Raw genomic sequence first — 21716 nt, 5'->3', positions numbered from 1 at the left:
AGAGGCCACCTAGACGGGGACCCTGGGTGAAGACCACAGGACATAGGACAGGCAATTGAGAGGACACAGGCTGAACAACTTTAGGATGTCCGTGGTGGCCCAAGGTAGTGGCCTGCTATGGAAACAGAACTCACTTGTGATGGACAGTGAGCAAGTATGGTTTGCTTTTTGTTTTTGTTTTTGTTTTTGTTTTTGTTTTTTGAGCCTGTAGGGTTCTCTGTACACACCTGCCTGCACATACATACAGAGATGTGTGAACACAGGTCAGTGTCCATGCTAATTCAGTGCACACAGTAGCTGGGAGATGTATAGTGGGGATGGGGAATATCTTTGACAAAGTGGGAAAGAAGAGGCACTTGGAGAGCATCAGGACCATCTAACCTGGTGGGCTCTTCCAGCAGGTGCCATTTCAAATAATGAACACTGTTACAGAGTCACAAGGGTTGCCCCCACCAGTGCCAATGCCAGCTGGATGATACCAAAATAGTGAAAGCAGAGAGCTTGGGTCTGAGTTGGGTAGGTGGGGCAGTGTGTGTGTGTGTGTGTGTGTGTGTGTGTGTGTGTGTGCTGAAATAGGAAGGAGTGAAACTTGTGTTCTCACACCAACGAAGCTGGGACCCCTTCAAGCCGGAACACGTTACTTAAGCTTTTGTATTTGAAAGACCCTTTGAGATCACTATCATCAGGTATGGTGGTGGATACCTTTAATCCCAGTACTTAGGTAGCTGAAGCTGGAAGACCAAGAATTCAAGGCTATTCTGGGGTACTTGGTGAGATCTTTTAAAAATAAAGCCCCAGAGTCCTTTTGAGGATCGAGGATTAGAACTGCCTCTCTCCTCCTAAAGCCCAAGTTTCCAGCATGGAGAGGTTTAACAGGAACCATTCAGATTAGGAACAAGTCATCACCTTCCCACCCTGTTCTTTTTGGAATCAAAACCTGGGACCCCACCAGGGACCCAAGGGTTCTTCAAGCTATGACCTGAAATCTGGGAACCCTAATCTGGTGGAGGAGTGTAAGGATCCAACCCCATTATCACCAAGGCCAGAACCTGGGGACTACTCTGTCTAAGCCTCCCATGGGTGATCAGGAGACTGGACTGAGCATGTGGCCAGGTCCTGGTACAAGAAAAGCCCAATGTCTATGTCTCTGTGTCTGTCTGTCTGTCTGTCTGTCTGCCCCCACCCCGTGTGTGTGTGTGTGTGTGTCTCTGTGTGTGTGTGTGTGTGTGTGCCTATCTCTTACCCATTTCTTTGCCCATGCCTTCTCTGAGGTAGAAACACGCTGTTACAGTTAAGATGAAGTCTTGAGAGTCCTCAGAGGTTTCATGTGCTGGTATTTAATCACACTGTCAGGTATTGGGGTAGACACCAATGCTGCTGCAGGGACACTCTGGGGAGTCATTAGGATTAGAGAAGCTTGTCAGGGTCAGGTGGGGTTCCTGTGGAGAGGCCAGAGTAGACACACTCATGCTTTCTCTCTCACCTTGTAATGGCCTCTGCCCCCCTTGGGACTCTTGTCAGTAAGAACTGACACCCAGTGCTAGCCCTCAACCCCAGACCTTCATAATTATGAAGGGATATGAGCCCAACTTTATAACTCAGTCGCTTTGTGGTGCTGTGCTATTGGAAACAGAATAGAGAGAAATCCACACAGAGAATCTGCCCAGTCAGAGGCTATTTCCACATAGCAGGCCACCCTGACCACCCTCGAGCCCTATTTTTCGCCTTCACAGTAATCTTGTAAGTTAGATCCTGCTTAAGAGCACTTCAGCCATGGGGAAACTGATCAGATAAGTCATCCGCACCTCCTGCACTGGAAAATGTTCGATCATGTGGTTCCTGAGCCCTCCAGAGAGCTTTCAGAAATCTGGACTGTCAAAGAATTTTTATAGTACCTAACTCAGCTCAGCTGGGGATATAGTTCAGTGATAGAATGCTTGCCCAGCCTCCTTAAAACCCTAGGTTCAAACCTCAATACCAAATAATAATAATAATAATAATAATAATAATAATAATAATAATAAATAATAATAATAATAATAATATAGTAGGGTTCCTAGTTGGGTGTGCTGCTGCAGGTCTCTAATCTCAGCACTTGGGCAGGAAGATCCGGAGCTTAAGGCCAGCCTGGACCACATAGTGAAACTCTGCCTCGTTAAAATTAATTATTTAAAAAGGCAAACCAAATCATTACAAGAAATTTAGGGCTGGGCTAGTCTTGCTTGCTGTAAGTATTGCTTGGAACTAGAAGCCAAGGAGAAGTCTCTAGGATTACCAGAGATCTTATGTGCCAAGAGTTAGGGTTAGGACCATTGGAAGGTGAGACCAAACCTGTGTCTCGCTATGACACATTTGGGAATTAGAGGCTACAAGGGTGTGTGTGTGTGTGTGTGTGTGTGTGTGTGTGTGTGTGTGTGTGGTGGGTGGGGGGGTTGCTGCTGCTTCTGGGTCGCCCATACTCCCCAGGTCATCAAGGTTCTGAAGCCTGTGTAACACAGGGCAGGTAAGGTACAGAAACAACTAAAAAGAAAGGGTGAGAGAAAAGATGAAAATCAAAGGCAAAGACACACGCAGCAGAGGACTGGAGACCCTTCCTGATCTTTAGCCCTCTGTGCTCTCTTGCCCCTGAAACTCTCAGGACATCAGTCCTAGAACAGGAGCGGGGAAGCACCAAAGAGAGGGAACCCAGCTCTGTCCCACTGCAGGCCATCCAACTTTCCATGAACCCCTTAATAGCAGAGTAAACTGAGGCCTGGCCTGCTGCTCCGGCCCCCACTCGCTGGTTCTCGCTCGGTGGAAGCCCAGCCCTAGTTGGCTGCGCCCAGGCACGCGGCTCCGCTCCGCTCCCCTCCTGGGCAGGCTGAGCGCGGAGCCTGCCAGTCGCTCCCGCTCCTGGCGCTGCTGCCCGGGCCCGGAGCCCGCCTCTCCCGCTCTGATGTAAGCTGATATTTTAATTCTCTTACAAGGAATGGTGTTTAGAGAAATGACTTAACCGGATTACTCATCGTCGATAATGACTTGGCCCAGCTCCGAGGCTATTCCTAGACGTGACGCTTGAGGCTTTGATTCTCTTTACTTTTGCACACGCCCCCCAACAAACTCCCCCCCACACACACACACACCCCGCGCGCGCACGCAACTCCCCCTTCCCTCCCATTGCCAAGAAATTACAGTGAGTGGCAACTCCACCCCTACACTCCCCTCGCTAGCAAGGCATCCTGGGAGATGGAGTTCTCTTTTGATTCTGGGCGCACCCCTATCACTCCCCATCCCTACTCTGCTGAGCATTGAGCATGGTTAGATGTGAGCTGAAGTCACATAAGTGAGCTATGTCTCAGTTTATCCACCTGTCAAATGGGAGGACAGTAAAAAAACCTTCAAAGAGGTTTGAAATGAAGTCCTTCTCCAATGCATTTTGTACTGACTCTGAGTCTAGACTTACTGCTTTGTGACAAACTATGACACAAGGAACCAAAGTCTGGTTGCCCTGTTCCTAGGACCAGCCGCATAGTCAACCTTTCCTTGCTCCTTCCAGATAGATTATGGATGAGCTTAAACTTGTACAGCATCTGCTCTCTGTTCCTCAACGTCCCCAATGTATTCTGGGGACAAATATAGTGCCTATTTTGTAGGGACCAGGTGACATATCAGGTAAGACACGGGGACGGGACTGAGAGTCTGATGGAGAGTATATGCTGATTCTCCAGTGCCCTCTTTGCTGTCCATTAGTGGCTATGACTGTGTCTACTTTGGTGCCAATGCACAGAACACATTGGTAAAATGTTGGTAAAATGGATGGATGGATGGATGGATGGATGGATGGATGGATGGATGGGCGGGCACAGCATCATCCCTGTAATCTCTGATAAGTCACTTGTGGCTCTGAGAAGCCAAACTACTCTCACAAGGCTGCACATCTGGGCTATGTATGAGTGCAGATGAAAACCCCAAATTCTTCCTTACCCCAAGAGGAGTCATCTGTCACCTTCAGGTGCAAGAAGTTCAGTATCCTGGGTTTCTGTTGGGTGGGGAGAGGGCCAGGGAGCCCCCAACCCTAAAGCCAGCACTAACCCAACACAGAAAGCTGCTCCAGATTCGGCTGGGAGGTGCAGAGAGAGGGGTTGGAGTACCTGCTTTTAAGCACCCTGGAGACAGTGACCATAGTTCTTCTCCTAGGAAGTTGTTCCTTGGTGATCTGGGACACAGCCCTATCCCAGCATCACCAGCTCATCCCTACCCCGTCCCCAAAGGCCAAAAGCTATTCTTGTCTCTTTCTAAAATACGCATTTGAAACCATGAGCCCATTTTTTCCATCCCGGGCTCGGGTATGATCTATTTCGAGCATTTGTTGTTTCCCTGAGTTGCAAATACCACTGTGAATCTAGCCTTTCCTGGACAGCTAGCACAGGGGGGTGGGGAGCAAGGCAGGGCCAACAGTTAAAAATACTCCCCCACTTCATTCCCCTTTGAAAACAAGGCCCCAGAGGCATTTTGCAACTGCTGAGCCTGGGAACAGAGCAGAAACGGGGAAGGGGGGGGGCAGGGGGAAGGCTACTTGTCCTGTTTTTTGAGCACACTGAACAGCTTTGAAGGTCTCAGATGAAGCGTGGCACCGACTTTCCTGCGTGACTTCCAGCAACTTGCTGAATCTCTCAGGGCCTGCAAGCTCCAGGATGAGATCCATCCCCAAGATCTGGTCCCTAGAGATGGACCGGTATGAGGCATTAGAAGGTAGCCTTAGCTCAGTCTCTCCCCCAAAATCCTCTGAGAGATCTAGAATTTTCTCAGCAGGATTCAGGTAATCAAGGGGAAAAAGGGACTATTGAGGGATCACAGGAAGGCACAGACAGTGGCAGATGCCAATGGAGAAGCTGATCTGTGTTTTAACTGTAGACATCTCTGTGACAAAAACAATCAGAATACTATCAGCTAAAAACATACACATTAAACAAAGTTACATGTTTTACCATACCATGAATACATATATTCATGAAAACAAGTAAGGAACATTCTAAAAGACTATCCAATCTGATAAGAAGAGGGAGGGTACTGGATTTGGAACAGGGCCAGAGAGGACTGATTTATTCTCAATGCTTTTTTTCTGGGAAGAATGTGTTTACGCATTAGCGGCGTTTTGTTTTTCTTCTGGAGGCTGCTGCAGAGACAACCAAGACATGGAGGGGCTGCTGACTGCTCACGCTATCCTGGGCTGGTGCTCTATGGATGGAAAGTAATGAGAGAGGTGGCTGGGGGCTGGGCTGGAGTGTGTAAAGCAGAAGTTTCAGCAACTGGAGTGTCTGTGTTTTTAGGAAGGCAAATGGAGGTATCATTCCTCAGCAGGATTTATTAGCTGTTGTAAATTACTTTCTGTTGCAAATAGTTGCCTCAGGAGACAATTAAATTTAGATCATCTTGTTCGCAGGTTGCCCCAGACAGGTGTTGACTTGCTGAGGCTTTGCACAAACAGCACGGCCTGAGAGTGTGCTCTCCTGCCTGGATGGTAGGATCCTTCTATCCAGAGGTAGGGTTAGCTGGTGCTTTGGAAGGTAGTGAGTGCCTCACTGATGGATGTATCCAATCCAGGAGGAAGTGGATGGTCTGTACCATGACACTGAAGGCAGCATGCAGATCTCCATTCCTAACCTGGCACTGTGGCAAGTCCAACCAATCCCTTACCAAATGAACACAGAGGAACTAGAAGCCTGTGAAGTTTCCAGGTGGTATCTCTCGGTAGATAACATCTCTGCCAGAGTCTCTCGGATCTCTTAGGATGGACCGTGGTTTGTAATCTTGAATGTGGGAGGCACTGTTACAATCATTATTCTGGTCATAAATAATTGACAACAATGTGCCTGTTACCAGATCGGCAAGCACCGGTTATTATAATTATCCACCAAGCTCGGTGTTGCCTGCTCCAGGCTGAGCTTGCAGATCTGCCATTCCAGAGCCTATGGATAAAGCCCAGAGGGTCAGAGTCACCAAATGCAGAGTGTCCATTTGCTCAGTATGAAGTACACTAAAATGTCAGGGGCTGGAGGTGACTGTGGAGCCCTCCTCATCTGTGCCCCAATTCTAAGGTTGAGCTCTACCCCTACAACCTACCAGTAATGTGAGCTAATTAGTCTCCCGGGCCTGTTTTGTTATATAATGAAGATAATGATGGTGTGAAATGCACAGAGCTGTATGAGTATTATAGTTAATCAACAGAATGTGATTCCCGGTATACCAACTACATACTAGGAACAGAGTTCCAGTCCAAGCCTTTCAGCTAATAAGGCTTTCTGCTTTTACATCTCAAGTTTTAGCTTCAACTTCTATAACCCACACAGGTCCCAATGACTGCTCTGCCTAATCTTGTCCACACTCACCTCAACTCGTTCACTTCCTCCTTGCACGGTTCAGCTTGTGGCTGTCACTCAGTCTACAAGACATATGTAGACATGGACATTTCGGGCATTAGGCCTGGGCAACGGACTTTCTAGATTGGCCCCTGCTAGGCTAACAGTACTCACCTCTCTTATGTGAAGCTGGATAGGATGTAACTGGCCAGGACCACTTAAGATAAAAGTCAGACACACTTTATTTAACCCCACCCAGTCTTTGGCACGCTACAGAGAGAAGTTAGTTTTTCTAAGACTCTAGTTTTGCCTCTGGGAAAAACAACAGACACAGGAGAGCTTTGATTCTTGAGTGTCCTATATCAGCCCCTAGCTGTAAAGTGGGCGCATACTACATCTCCCAGACGTCCTCGGGTTTAAGGAGCGGAGTCCGATCCGCCCCAGAAAATAGGATCCACCAATGGAAGCCCAGAGCGCGGCGGAGGCGGGTCCAGGGGCGGGTCCGCGGGGAGGAGGCAGCGGAGCGGCGCTGCAAGTCAGTCGCGCCGAGAGCGCTGGGACAAGACGGCTGTGCGCATCAAGGGTCTTCGTACCGCTACGCACGATCTCGCAGGGCCATGGGTAAGCAGCTGGCGGGAGGCATTGGGGTCGGAGGTCTGGGGTCTCAGAGCGATAGTGGCCCTCGGGGCAACCCGAATGTTTGCGTGCTCTTTTCTCGTGGAAAGTCGGGGCGGCCAGGGGCTTCCCAGGCGTTTTATCTCGAAACTCCTCTCCGGCTCTGGACTGAAATTCACTGAGCCGCCCACACTTCCTGCTGCGGTTTCAATCTCGAGCTGCTCTGGGCCCATTTGTTGTGACAGCTGTCAGCAGCAGCTTCTCGGCCGCGGGCCCCTCCCTGCCCCGTGCCAACCCAGCGCTTCTCAGAAGCCGAGGCGCCCGGGCCGCGCTCAGCGCTTCCCACTGCGGCCCGATTCCTGAAAGTGACTGCGCGGGTTTTGAAGAAATTGCTCAATGCGCTTTGAAGAATCAACGGTTCCTCTTTTCTGCCGAGGGACATGCGGATGGTTTGACGGTCACAAGCTTCAGATCCCCTGCTCCTTCTCTCTTCTCTTTCCTTTTTATTTTTGTTTCTTTTTCTTTCCAACCCCCAACAGGAAAGACGGTTTCTTTTTACCCGCCTGGTCTTCTGAGTTTCCCTCTCTTCCCTCGGGTCTCTTCAAAGGGTCAGGGTGGTGGCCCTGGACTGGGGGTGTTTAGTGGAGGGAGGGCAGAAGCTCAGGCTGCCAGAGTGCAACGAACAAGTTTGGCTTTGCGAACTAGGGGCACAACCACACCACCGCATCTGCGACCCTCCGCACTGCCCAGGCGTTGCCTCTGGCTAGGCTCACATTCCACACCATAGACCACAGGCACAGTGGGGTCAATCCTAGGCCGGGAAGGCCTCATATTCATCCCAAGTAGTGCTGCTTGGGCCTGCATCCCCTGGTTTGCAGTCTTTCATTTCAGAGGAGTGTAACAGGTGCTCCTTGCCCCGCCCCTCGGGCACTGTTGGGAATTGATGCAAATCTAGGGATCGCAGTGCCTAAAGAGGATGGAGGCCAGGGAAGGGGAGGGTGGGGGACGTTAGATAGAGGGTCTGGTTTCCGCAGCAGTTAGAGTCCTAACTGACTGCTTGGCCTAGAACTTGAAGTGATAGAAGCAGAATGGGCCTTAGAATTATATACCCCACCCCTATCTTCTATTACAGAGAAACTGAGGCATAGAGACAGGCTCAGGTCTGACAGTGAGTGAGGACCAGGCTTCAAAGACTCCTTGATCTTTTCTTCTTCCCTGGTGGCCTTCCGCTGCCCTAGGTGGGAAGCTGTTCTGTAACAGTGCATTCCCTCTTGCGCTGCGCGGGGTTGCAGGCACTGCGCTAGGGTGAGGAGAGGAGGAGGAGAAAGGAAAAGTGAGGTCCGGAAGTTCCCTGTGTAGGGGTTCTAGTCTCCTGTTGAGTCACCCTCTGCAGCTTGTTTCTGCATAGGTGGGGTGGGAAAACCGGAAATGATCCATATAAAGAGTCTGTTTTCACCAAACATATGGACGGAGAGGTGGAGCTGTGAAGTTCTTCCAGGAGTAGGATCTCTTGGGCTATCTCAGAGCAGTGGGAGTCTGGAATCTCATACCCGATGCCCCTACACTCCTCTCTGCCTTTATGCACCTCCCAGGGCTCTCAGCTTGTCTCTAGCCACTAACAGAGCTTGGCAGAGGTACCAAGGGTAGGCTGTGGCCAGTTCTGGGTCCTGGATCCTCAGACTCCTGTCCAGCTGTCCTCAAGGCTGGCTTTTGGCAGGACCCCACCCCCACCCCCCAAATTGCCTACTGGAGCAAGCCCAAGGAAGAGAATGCCAGGCAGCCGGCTTCTGGGCCATGGAGTGGACTGACCGCTTCAAAGGCTGTCTTTGTTTCCTCTCCAGCTTGAGCTAAGAAAAACTTAAGCCAACAGCCTCAGGCAAGGGGGTGGGGTTGCGTCTACTGGTTGTTATTGAGGTTGCCGTTGCCCTTATTGTTGTAATTGACGCAGTGTTCCCAGCCAGTGAGTTTTCATGAAAGGAAGTGTCATTTCCTTCCCATCACAAGCAGGGTGACTGGGGTAAGCAAACGAAGGAGAGGGAGGGAAAGTGGCAGCCACACCTAGTGAGCCAGCTCAGGGGAGTGAGCCTTGAACCCTGTCTGAGCATCAGCGTTCTCAGGTCAGGTACACACTCCCCACATACTTAGGTCAATCTTTCAGGGGCACCCTAGGGAGAATTGGAGCCCTCCGTCGGGACAGGCACATGTCAGCAAGGTGATTTGTAGGGCGAAGCATCATTTCTTGCTTTCTTCTGCTTAGAATACTGGCTATTGAGCCTAGCACACCCATCTCACAGATGAGAAGAGAGAGCTACAGAAACAGCGTTGGGGGTGATAAAAGACACACCCAGCTTGGCATGGTGGTGCACACCTGTAGTCCTAACACTAGGGAATGATACGTTCAAGGCCAGTCTGGGCTACACAGAAAGACCCTGTCCCAAGCAAACAAACAAACAAGCAAAGACAGCACCCCCTTGTGGTGCTAAAGCCCTCTCTTCCTGCTTTGTCTCCTACACTTTCATCTGATCTCAGCTCATTGGCTGGAGGGGGGAGGCAGGCTTACAAGGGCCTCTTTATATCCCAACAGCCATCCCTCTGCCTCAGTGACTCCTCTGCAGAGTGACCCTCATTACTTTCATCTTCCCCCTTTCACACAGAGCCTTTGTCTACCTACCCAGAGAGCAGGTAACCATTTCCTCAGAGAATCTCAGTAGTATCCAACACATTTCCCTTCCTTAAAGGTTATAACATGATATCCTGTATTGCAAGGTGATGGGGCCCTGGGAGACTCCAAGCAAGGCCAGACACTTTGATTCACACCATAGACCTTCTGCCCCTCCCTATTCGGGGCCTGGTTGGCTCCGTGGTTCACACTGACCTATTCTTGTTAGCAGAGGGCTGGGGCTGTACAGATCCGCTCAGGCAGCGTGGGTAGGTTTATACAGTCTGAGCTTAGTACGATAGGCAAGGTCTCTCTCTCCTATTTAAGCTCTAGAACTTGGGGTTCAGGCTTTTGGCACCATTAGACTTTCATAGTTTGGAACCTCAGCTTTGCCACTGGAAAGCTGTGTAACCCTGAGGCTGGTTGTCTGACTTCTCTGAGCCTCTGGCATGACATCTGTAAGGCTTGAATAGATGCTCAACCACAGGCAGCCCAGGAGATATTAGCTTTAGTGGGGCCGTAGCTAGTGCAGAAAGAGAAATAAGGGATGGCTTGAAAAAACACCAACTTTGGCAAGCTCAGAAAGGAAGACTGAAACTCCGCCCGTAGTTCTGTAGCTTAGAATCTTTCGGCCCAAGCAGCCTCTGACACAGCCTTCGAATCCACCCACAAGGGGCTGGGGCAGCCCACCTGCTGGACCTGTGCCCACCTGTCTGTGGCCTAGGAAGGGACTCTGTCAAACTGTGGTCTCTTAGCTTCCCTGGGTCCTTGTATGGAGAGTAGAATAGGAAGCCAGCTTCAAGCTGTGGCATGAAGACCTGTCGTTGCACAGAAGGAACAGACCAGGGACAAAGTTGTTTCTCAACTTAAGTGCATTTCAACCAAACTCCCAGTAAGTTTTTTTTTTTTTTTTTTAATTTTTTGTTTATTCCTTTAAAGCAGTGGTTCTTAACTTTCCTAATGCCTCAGTCCTTTAATACACACAGTTCCTCATGTTGTGGTGACCCCACACCATAAAGTTATTTTCACTGCTACCTTATAATTGCCACGTTCTACTGTTATGAATCATAATGTCAATAGCTGATACACATAATGTCAATAGCTGATAGGTGATCCCTTGAGAGGGGTCGCGACCCACAGGTTGAGAACCCATGCCTATGTCATCCTCAGAGGAATGTTGGAGGCCTGACCTCTGTGTTCTGAACTCTTTCATCAAGTTCCAAAAGTTAAAGCTGCACATGGACACAGCGCTCCAGAGTGAGTGGGACAGACTAGAAAGTCTAGGGACAGCCCAGGCATCCTTCTGTCGCATGTGACATTGTGGCAAAGAAGCCCTTCATTCACCACAGGGGTGTCACTCGGCCAGCACGGGGAACCACTGGAGCAACGGAGGAGAACATGGGTAGACCCCTACCTTACACCTACACCAGAAGACAGTCTACATGTGCCACAGGGAGGCTTCAATCCCCATTATCATGATGGTTTCATGGATAGAAAAGTCCTGTGTTGATGATGCTGTGGAAACTGTCTTCTTGAAATGCCAGCCCTCTTCTCTGCTCACTATTAGGCCAATGCAGGACTGGCCGGGAAGGGATTTTACACAGGCTCTGAGGTACACGAGGACTTGGTTCATAACAGCAGCAATGAAATAGGGAAGGTGGCTTTCTCCTGCCTTAAAGGTGAGGTGATCCTGAAAGACAGGGGTCACCAGTGCCACTAGTGCCTTCTCACCCCTTGTAGAACCCAAAATGGGACTCAGCTTGTGACTTTATGCTCGGGCCTTATATCAGGAGGTGCAGGAGCCATGCAGGCTGGGACACAGTCTCAGGCTACGGTGTGGTCTTCATAGCAGAACCTTTCCTACAAATGATTTACCTGGAACCCGTATCCATAAATGATCAGGGAAATGAGGGGTTAGGATTGCCAGAAACAGGACAGAGGGTGCCCTGCCCCCTCTTCTGAAGCTGCAGAAGTCAGAACTCAGGAGGTCCTGCCAGGGACAGAGAGAGTGATATTGCGGCCAGAAAAGAATGGACACCAAGTTCACTTGGGGACTCAAGACACAGTGATAGAGTATTTTCCTTTGTGGATCAAGGCAGGAGCTCTGACCCCTTTTCTATCTGGGGCCAAACAGCTTAGATTGGTGACTTCCTTTCCAGGTAACCTGAGTGCCCTACTCCAGGAGATTTTCCCTGAGTGAGTTCATATCCCGGATGACTGGGTATCACAGATACCAGTTTGGTATCACCAAACTGGTGGCTGTCCACATGCAACCCACTGGGACCCCTGGGAGCCTGAGATTCTGATGAAGCTACACTCAGGCTGTACGCATCAGACTTAAAGTACTCCTAGGGGGGTTGTCATGATCCAACTGTCTTAGTTTTTGAGATCCAGGAGCCATGACATGCCAGATCTTTATGTCACGCTAAGGGATAGATGGGGATGGGGTGTGAAGAGGCTCAGGCCAGAGCAAGAGGTGCATCTAGTTGTCTGACTTAAGAGTCACCCAGAGATAGCAAAGGACTCCCAGGACCATTTCTTCCCTGTCACAGAAGTAAAGATGGAGGCGTGGAGTTTCAGAGAATGTGATAGGAAAGAGAAGACACTTGTCAGTCCCTAGGTTTTCTGGAGACAGACCATGAATCAGGTGTCAGTAACTGTCGAAGAGGGTATCCAAGTCACTTTACACGCTGGCAAGAGTTAGCATCTCTGTGGGGGTGTTTGGCCATTTTATGAGGACTTTTCCAGTGGTGACAATAACCCCAGCAAGTCATTGGACCCATGGTCAGACCAGCTTTGTCTTATTGTTCTGGTGTCCTAAGGAGATACTGAGTCTCTTGACCTATCTGGCCTCAGCTTTCTGCTCATTAAAGGGAATCCCTCCTGGCACTAAATGAGAGAAAGTACCTGTAAAGTCACAGTTCCAGAGTCTAGGACTGGCACAATGTGAGCAAACACAGTCATGGATGGCTGCACTTGTGTGAACTGTCAAAAGGAGAGCCTTTCAGGAGCTGAGCATCCTAACGCTGGGTCCTCTGGTCATGTGGCTGTGGGTCTAGTGTCCTCTAGAAGGTTCTTCCCCCACCCTTTTCTTCCTTCTCCCTTTTCTCCTTTGTTTATCGAGACATAGTTTGTCTGTGTAGCCCTAGCCGTCCTTAGAACTGGGAGATCTGCCTGCCTCTGCCTCCCAGGTGCTGGATTAAAGATATCGGCCTATGCTGATAGGAAAATGGGAAATTCTTTTGCCCTTGCCGACAGGAAAATCTTCCAGCTTCCTTCCACAAGGGCTCTCTGAGTTGGAGCAAACCAAGAGTTGGTCCCATTGCGCCAGATTAACAAAAGAGAAGGGAAAGTCGTCAGACAGGGTGTGATGGCTCTGCCTTCCAGGAACTGAGATGGATAAAACAGATCAGAGCAAATGGTCCTGGCCTGGAGGACAGAGGAGCTGCCCCTGTGGCCACTTCCAGGCCTTGGGCTGCCAGGACTCTGAAGCTCTGGGTTCCAGCAGTTGACTGGTCTACAGAGTGAGTTCCAGGATAGCCAACCCTTTAATTGGACACGGTAGCATGTAGTTTCTACAATCTCCCTTTAAGCTCCTGGTGGATCATGCTACCAGCTCCCACCCAGAAGCCACCCAGGATCGGAGGATGAAACACACACACACACACTAACTTATTTTTAATATGTTTTATAGCTCAATGGTTGGGCTCTTCTAAGCCTTCCTTGGTTAGTGCACCCTTCTTTTCACTCCCAGCTCAACACCTCTAAATCTTCCCTCAACTTAGTTGCTCAGTTACCTTTAGTCCTAGCTCAGCACCCTAAATCTGCCCTCAGCTTGGTTGCATTTCTAATCTTTCACTTGCTACCCCAGGCCCAGTTGGGGAAGCAGCCAATGGTCACTCCAGCCCACACAAGATCTCACATGGCTGGTGCTCTTTCTCCTCTCCTGTATCTGCTAGCCAGCCTGCAGGGAAACTGGAAGTCCTGCCTCTTCCACCCAGCCATTGGCTGCTAGCATCTTTATTGATTGATCAAGAACCAACTGGGGAACAGGACCTTCAGGGTTCACAAGCAGATTTCTGATCAGAGCATCAGAACCAGCTTCTTCAGTATCACATGCCTATAAACCCATCCTTCAGGAAGCAGAGGCAGGAGGATTGCTGCATGTTTTAGGCCAGCCAGGGCTACACAGTGAGACATTGTCTCAAGTAATTAATTAATTAATAAAATATTTGGACCTAATCTGATGTCAGCTTGCCTCATCACCTGATGCAACTTGGCTGATATTTTTGCAGTGGTTAAGCTGTGTCACTTTTGCAACCTCTTGCCCGGGCCAGATCTTTCACTAAATGGTGTAGGTGTGGCACATATAGCTTTTCCTGGGCCATCATCACAAGCTGGGAACCTCCATCACTCCCCTTTATCTGGCACCTGTCTTGGCCAGGGGCCAGAGAACTCACAGGTGTGAGCAGTTGCAGTTCAGTCATAACGGACACAACAGGGAAGGACAGGAGTGCTGGAGTTAGCTGGGGCTGGCCAAGGCCAACCAGAGGGAGGGATTACAGCTGCTTTGAATGGCCATCAAGAGCATTGTTACTGAGATCCCAAGAGCAATGGCAGTAGGGGGACTCATAGATGAAGCCTTGGTAACATTCAGCCGAGCTACTCCAATGCTTTCTGCCTGGGCAGGTTTGAGATAGAGTGTCTCTAACACACCCTACCCAGACTCCTCTGACTTGATCCTGGACAATAATGAGGAGGAATGGATGAAAGAATAGAGGGTGGCTGCTGGGCCAGGGTGAGCCAGTGTGTCTGTGCGCAGGTGTGTGTGTGTGTGTGTGTTGCTTAGAGTGTGGCACTGACCAGCAGAGAGCACTCTGGAAGAACTGTGAGCACTCACTCCTTCCCTGGCTGATGTGAACAACCACCCCTCATCCCCCTCCCCACAGTTCCTCCTACTCACATCTCACCTGCCTCTCCTCTTCTGTTCCCCTTTCCCAGCAGCATCTCCTGCCAAAGGGAAAACAGAGCAGTCAGAGAAAGGTGACCTCCTGGAGCTCCCTGTATCCCCCAAGCCCAATGATGAGCAGAGCAGGAGCCAGAGCCCCATCCAGCTGGAGGTGAGTTGGACAAATCCTAGGACCTCTTCCCTGCTGGGCTCAGCCTCCAGGGAACCTGAGACACCCCGAGCTCTGAGGGAGACAGGCATCTGCCTCATACTGCCGAGCTACCTGGGTCCCAACATTGGAAGATGCAGGGTATGGGTGCTAAGCAAGGCAGGTCCTCACCCAGATTTGTAGCAGAACCCTGATAATCTCACAACCTGGACTCAGTCACAAAATAGACAAACCTAAGTCTGAGGTGCTAAGAGATATTCCCACCTGTCAGTCAAGCTGATAGCTGGAAGCTGCAGGCTGCAGGCCTTCCGGTACCAGGAAACACTGGATGCCTTTGTGCATTTAGCACTTTTTTTTGGTGGGGGGTGGGGTGGGGATTGGGGACAGGGTTTCTCTGTGTAGCCCTGGCTGTCTTAGAACTCACTCTGTAGACCAGGCTGGCTTCAAACTCACAAAATTCTACCTGCTTCTCCTGAGTGCTAGCATTAAAGGTGTGTGCCACCACTGCCTGGTGTGCATTTGGCTTTTATCATACGGTTTAGGGACACTGGCCTTGCCTTCCTGGAACTGAGTTGGATAAAACAGATCAAAGCAAGATATAAAAGTGGTGCTGGCCTGGAGAACTGAGGGCTGTCCCTGTGGCCACTTCCTTGGACTGCCAGGACTCTGGAGATCAGGACTCCAGCTGTTGACCTGAACCTGGGTACTAAGTCCAGGTTGCACTTGTATGACCCAGGACAGGAGGCTAGGTGCTCCCAGGTAGCCCACAGTTGAGACCTAGGCACTCATTCCTTCGCACAGTGATGGTTTCACAGTGTCCAGCTGCCCATCAGTGGGGCCCACCCATCCATGCCTCCTGCTCTCTCCCCAGGACTCCCCTGAGGCAGGTGGGGATCAGGAGGAGGAACAGGCCTTCCTGGTCAGCCTCTACAAGTTCATGAAGGAGCGACACACGCCCATCGAGAGGGTGCCACATCTTGGTTTCAAGCAGAGTGCGTCCCAGGGGGAAGGGGTTGGGGGGTGGGGAGTGTAGGCGGGCAGCCATCGGATCTCTCCAGGCAATGTAACAGGCAAGGCACCTCTGCTCCAGGTGTCCCTGGATGCCACCAGCCTGTAGGGGTTGCCTGTGAGGATGATGCCTCCCTGAAGGCAAGGGGTGGAGTTGGGTTCCCAATCCTCCTGGCCATTAGGCCAGCCTGCCCCATCTATAACAGTGGGAGTTATTATTAGCCTGGGAGTGTGGGGTTGCAGAATCTGACAGTCTGCCTTGCCTCTTCCCTTCAGTTAACCTGTGGAAGATCTACAAGGCAGTGGAGAAGCTGGGGGCCTATGAGCTGGTAAGGAAGGACTCTCAAGTCCCTTGCTGTGCTCAAGCCTCAGCCATACCCCCTACCCCAGCAAGAGCTAGGGAGCAGAGCAGTTGGTAGGGCTGTTTTTGCCTGCAGACACGAGGAAGATCAGAATGCCCAGGTCCAGCCTGTGTGCCATGGGATGAGGGACTGTGCACTTTGTATCCCTAAGTAGATTTCCTCCCATCCCCATCTGTTTCGCCCTCCCACTGCTCCAAAACCTGCATTGCCCAGCAGTCAGGTAGCCCATGGGAGGGAGAGCTGGTGGGTACCAACAGCCTTCTCTAGCATCCTGCCCACAGCTGGAGAAGGAACCCCCAAACTCAGTTCTCACTCCCTTCAAGGGGAACCTGGAGCCGAGTGGGTCCCATAGCCAGAGGGTACTCACTGGCCCATCTCCGGTGTCTTATAGGTGACAGGCCGCCGCCTCTGGAAGAATGTGTATGATGAACTTGGGGGTAGCCCAGGCAGCACCAGTGCAGCCACATGCACACGCCGCCACTATGAGAGGTATGGGTGCCCATAGAGTACTGTACAGCTAGGTCTTCCCCTTTCCAGGGTCTTGGCAGGTGTGTGTTGGGAATGGGGTGCAAAAGTCATATAGAGACAGAGGAGCTATTTGTGTCCAGAGAAGGGGCAGAGTGTATGTGCCACAAGCTGTGTCCTTGTCAGAGCTGGGATATGCAGCAAGACAAGGAAGAGCTGTAGTGTGCTGTGTGCTCTGGCAGGAAGGAGCAGAAAGCTTTGGAGACAGCAGGGGTTCTGGTGGCGAGGAGTCAGAGGGGCTAAGAGGGTACCCAGCAGAGGCCGGCTGTGAAGAGAAGCAGCTAGGCTTCTGGTGGACACACTGGCTCCTCCCCAGGCTGGTCCTCCCATATGTGCGGCACTTGAAGGGGGAGGACGACAAACCACTGCCCCCTACCAAGCCCAGGAAGCAATACAAGATGGCCAAGGAGATGAGGGGAGATGATGGGACCACTGAGAAGCTGAAGAAGGCCAAGGAGTCAGAGGAGAGGCAGGGGGACCAGGTATGCTGAGCATGGTGGGGTTACTTTTACAGCTGCCATGCCTGCTCTGGTCATGGCTGCTGACTTGCTTGGAGCACCAGGAACCTGCTGCTAGGGCAGGAACTGATACACTTTGGGTTCTCTGAAGACCAGCTGACACCTGCTCACAGTACCCTATGGTGCAATTGTGGGGTAGTAGGCTTCATCCGCTCAAGATGGGGCACCTTGGAAAACCTTTGATCTTGTAAGGGCTAAGAGACGATGCTGGGTGCTCTCTGAAGCCTTGTTATATATACCCAGGTCTCCAGGTTAGATGCATGATCTTGCACCCAACCCTAAGACAAGGCTTTTTCTTCTTCCAGACCATGCCAGGAAAGACCAAGTCAGATGCCACAGTCCAGACACAGCTTCCCAGCCAGGGATCCTCAAGGGATAGCACAGAACAGCTAGGCCCAGTATCTGGGCCCTCTCCACCATTCATGGGTGCTAGTAGCTGCCCTGAGGCCTACAAGCAGCTCCTGTCCAGCTTTTACTGCAAAGGGGCACATGGCATCATGTCACCACTGGCCAAAAAGAAACTCCTAGCCCAAGTCAGCAAGGCAGAGGCCTTGCAGTGCCAAAAAGAGGGCTGTCGCCACGGAGCAAGAAGCCCCAACAAGGACCTTCAAGAAAGTCCCCAGAACCTGAGAGGGCTAGCTGAGAACTCTGAACACCAGCTAACCCCCCAGGAGGGACTGCAGGCCCCCGGTGGCAGTACCAGGATGGAGGCACAGGTGGGCTCCTGCCATACAGCCCCCACGTTCTCAGGCTGTTTCCAAGCATACCCCACTGAAGTACTGAAGCCTGTCAGCCAGCACCCCAGGGACTTCTTCTCCGGCCTTAAAGACAGGGTGCTGGTGGGACCGCCTGGAAAAGAGGAAGGTCCGACAACCAAAGAGTCCCAGCTGGTGTGGGGTGGGGATGCCAACCGCCCCTCTGCATTCCATAAAGGCAGCACAAGAAAAAGAAGTTTCTACCCCAAGCCCAAAGCCTGCTGGGTGTCTCCCATGGCCAAGGTCCCTGCTGAGAGTCCTGGAGCCCCACCCCCTCATCCCAGTAGCCCAGGTCTTGGCAATAAGCATGGCTTGGAAGAAGAGGGATTTGCTCATGGTGGCAAGAAACTGAGGGCAGTGTCTCCCTTTCTGAAGGAGGTGGATGCCAAGGAGTGTGGGGGCAAGCCTGCAGCCCCTGGCTTGGCTGTATCTTGTCTACTGGGCCCAGCCCTGGGGCCCACTCCTCCAGAGGCCTACAGGGGCACCATGCTGCGGTGTCCTCTGAACTTCAGCAATAGCCCAGACCCTCTGAAGGGCCAGGCCTCACTCCCCTTCAGCCCCCTGGTCATCCCCGCTTTCCCAGCCCATCTCCTGGCCACAACAGGCCCCTCACCTATGGCTGCCGGCCTGGTGCATTTCCCTCCCATGCCCTACGACACTGTCCTCCGCAACAGACTGGGTCCAGCTTCGTCTGCCTGGCACATGCCGCCCGTCACAACCTATGCGGCACCCCACTTCTTCCACCTCAACACAAAACTGTAGCCTATCCCGATGTGCTGTGGAAGATTTGATGGGGCCTCAGATGGGCAGGTGTTGCCACTTATCTTAGGCCCGTGCTTCCCAGGCCAGTTAGCCTCCCCAAGTCTGTGTCTCCCTGGCACAGATGAGGGGAGGCAGTGGGCTTGTCTGAATGAAGCAGCCTGTGCCCGAAGCCATGAGACCAAGTTGTGGTAAGGTCATGAAAGTACCTGAGCTGGTATTCTCTCTCCACTGAGAGGCTGGGGAGCTTGATAACAGCTCAAGGCATCCAGGTTGGCCATGAAAGACCCAATAAAGACACTGGTGTGACTGGGCACTGGTGTGATTGAGGTGACTGCACTCAGCCCTGGGTGTACAGCACTGGATGTTTGCAAGGTGGGGGTGAGGCAGGAGTGAGCGTGTAGGCATGGTCATCCATCAGTGTGCAAGCAAAGATGAAACAAGGCCATTCTGGCCTGGATGCTACCACCCCACTGGAGGGCAGGGCCAGAGCCAAACTCCGCCTCTTGTGCACAGATGAACAGCCACAATTCTTTTCGCTCCAGTTTCAAGGTACCTGACTGTTGAGGTTACCATGGTGCGGAGCTCAGAGCACACCGGTGACCTGTGAGACAAGAGGGAGGGGATGTGTCATTACAACCCTCTGAGCTGAGCCAGAGGCCCCATTCCAAAAGGCACTGAGTCTTTCAGTGAAGGCCACTGTTGGCTTTGAGAGCATCTTGCTGTGTTGCTCAGGTTAGTCTCGGACTCCTGACTCCTGCAGCCTTCTCAGTAGCTGGAGCTACTGGTGTGAATCTCTGTACCCATGAAGAGGGGCTTTGTGGGTGCTCACATAAAACTCAGTGAATCTGTCCTGGTAGTGGGCAGACCTGTGAGCTCAGCCACCTTGTGTTCCCAGTGAGTGACCCGCCACATCCACACCTGTTTTCCTGCTCTACATACTGGACTTGGGGTAAGGGGTAAAGGGAACCCATCTCTTCCTGTGAATCTGTTGACAAGTCACAGTGATATTTAACTGTGGCTGCTCCAGGCACCCACACAGAAACCCCATGGCTTGGTATCCACTCCTACCTTAGACATGGCTTGCTCTGCCAGTCCCCATGAGACTGTCAATATAGCTTCACAACCGTTCCTAGAAAGTCCGTCCACTGTGGCCCAGAGACACCAGGATGCCAGTGACCCAAGTGAACAGATGGTTACTGACCTACATCGTAGGAACTCACCTGTTCCTGACCTCGGGCCACGGGTAGGAGGACAAGTTTTTATGGTCCCCTTAGTTCACAGGTGGCATGACCAAGGCCAGGGACAGAAAGTGTCATTGAGGATGTCTGGCTCTGGGAAATGGGTGGCCAGGGAAGGCAGCTGCCTGTGGAAGGGAGCTGGGACACAGGTGTCCCCCAGGACCAGGTAGCCAGAGGGTGGGGGTCATCATGCAGCTCCCCACCTTCCTTCTGGAGATACCAGGATGCCAGCCTGAGTATACAGATGACCAGTCCTAAGCTTCTGGCTACCCCACTGCACCCATGTGAGCTTCTACAGCCCCGCAAGGAGGGATTCTGGCCCTGGGTGTTGGGCTGCACACTGTAGGGTCAGGTCCCAAGATAGACAGAGGATACCTTTGTGTATGGAGGGATCCCCTTCATCTACAAAGTAACACTAGTCTGAACCTGCTCAAGGGTGGCATATGGTGGACAGCTTGGTGTGGTAGATTGTTCCGAGCTGCAGGAGCAGAGCCCTCTGCAGGTTCATCTGGAGAATGCACAGCTGGGAGAGTAGCAAGCTGTGTGGATTTCTGGGCTGGACTCTATCTCTGCTTCAGCAAAGACTCTAGAAATAAATTCAAGTCAGGCTTCCTGGAAACCCTTGGGACTTTGCACTCATGTGCCAGCCCCACATGATTCGCCTTCCTCTGTGAATGAGAGAACTGAGTTCAGAAGCGACTCCAAACACCATGGTGGCTGATGGCGGGAGCACACACCTCCCTGTGTTCACTCGTGTCCCTGGCAGGTTGCCTGAGAGGACCCACAGGTCAGCAGAGCTCTCGGCATCTGTGTCCAGGGTATAACTTGTGGTCAGAGTCTACTTCCAAATCATACATGACATTCGAGCTAATGGTGGGAGGAGGCAGAGGCCACCCTGATATTTGTGCTGACCCCACCCCTGACCATGGTCCCAGCTCATTTCCCTGAAAACAGCTTAAGTGTGATGAGGTAAACATTCAGCAGGAAATACCTTCATTTGCTTTGGGTGTCAAAGCATGCTGCCCCTTTAACTGTCTTAGGTGGCATTGGTATATATCTCCCACATGAGGCAAGTATCACCACCTTAATTGGTTGGTTGGTTGGTTTGGTTTGGTTCTTCAAGACAGGGTTTATCTGTGTAGCCCTGGCTGCCCTGGAACTCACTCTGTAGATCAGGCTGGTCTCTAATTAATAGATATCCTCCTGCCTCTGCCTCTACTTGGATTAAGATGTGCACCACCATGCCCAGCAACCACCAGAATCTTAAACAGAATGGCCGGAATGTTCCTTTGAAGACCTTGAGAATGGCTACAAGAGGTGATGGAGAAACAGAGCAGCAAGCTCCTGAGAGAGTGGGGCCAGAAGCCAGGGGACCTGTGGGGCAGAGACAGAGGAAGCCAGAGGTGACTCAGGCTACATTTGGAGCCTCTTAGTTCAGGAGCCAGTTGGACTTTTATGTGAAATAAAACAAAGATGGAAGAGTGTCCTGGCTCCCAGAGTCATTTGTTTTATGGTGCTAGGGATGGAACCCAAGGCATTTTGCACGTTCAGCAAACACTGATTACTTGCTACATCTCTGTCCTAGCCTCTGGGAAATGATGGGTCTGGACATTTGAGACTAGAACGGAGCAGGGAGCCTATTCTTGGAGACAACATCTGGACACAGGTCTGGAGATGCTGCAGACATACCTGGCTAGCGTTTCTGTTTATACTGTGAGCAGAGTGAGTGTGGGGTCTGGGCTTGGAGACGGTGAACTAACCAGTGATCTCACGGTAGAGCAGAGCTGTCCAAGAGCACAGCCAGGGCATCTGCAAAGCT

General features: G+C 51.5%; 1 protein-coding gene across 2 annotated transcripts; it reads left to right on the top strand.

The window, feature by feature from the left end:
* Positions 1-6848: 6848 nt before the first annotated feature.
* Positions 6849-21381, top strand: Arid5a (AT-rich interaction domain 5A). Of its 2 annotated transcripts, none has more exons than XM_034521956.2 (7): positions 6849-6959; positions 14614-14732; positions 15601-15721; positions 16014-16066; positions 16491-16588; positions 16941-17106; positions 17448-18974. In XM_034521956.2, exons 1-7 carry the CDS (start codon positions 6956-6958, stop codon positions 18657-18659), a joined length of 1773 nt encoding a protein of 590 aa, XP_034377847.1. In that variant the 5' UTR covers positions 6849-6955; the 3' UTR covers positions 18660-18974. The 2 variants fall into 2 exon arrangements, with proteins under 2 accessions (XP_034377847.1, XP_034377848.1); XM_034521957.2 differs by having other exon boundaries at positions 6857-6959; positions 14617-14732; positions 17448-21381.
* The last annotated feature ends 335 nt before the right edge of the window (positions 21382-21716 follow it).

The sequence above is a fragment of the Arvicanthis niloticus genome, chromosome 17 (assembly GCF_011762505.2).
Source record: "Arvicanthis niloticus isolate mArvNil1 chromosome 17, mArvNil1.pat.X, whole genome shotgun sequence".
Lineage (NCBI taxonomy): Eukaryota > Metazoa > Chordata > Mammalia > Rodentia > Muridae > Arvicanthis > Arvicanthis niloticus.
This window is presented reverse-complemented; position numbering and strand designations above follow the sequence as displayed.

Excerpts from the sequence above, each read along its gene's own strand:
- Arid5a (XM_034521956.2), top strand. Across the intron at positions 15,722-16,013 it reads ACATCTTGGTTTCAAGCAGA|TTAACCTGTGGAAGATCTAC; the intron begins GTGCGTCCCAGG and ends TCTTCCCTTCAG. Across the intron at positions 16,067-16,490 it reads AGCTGGGGGCCTATGAGCTG|GTGACAGGCCGCCGCCTCTG; the intron begins GTAAGGAAGGAC and ends GGTGTCTTATAG.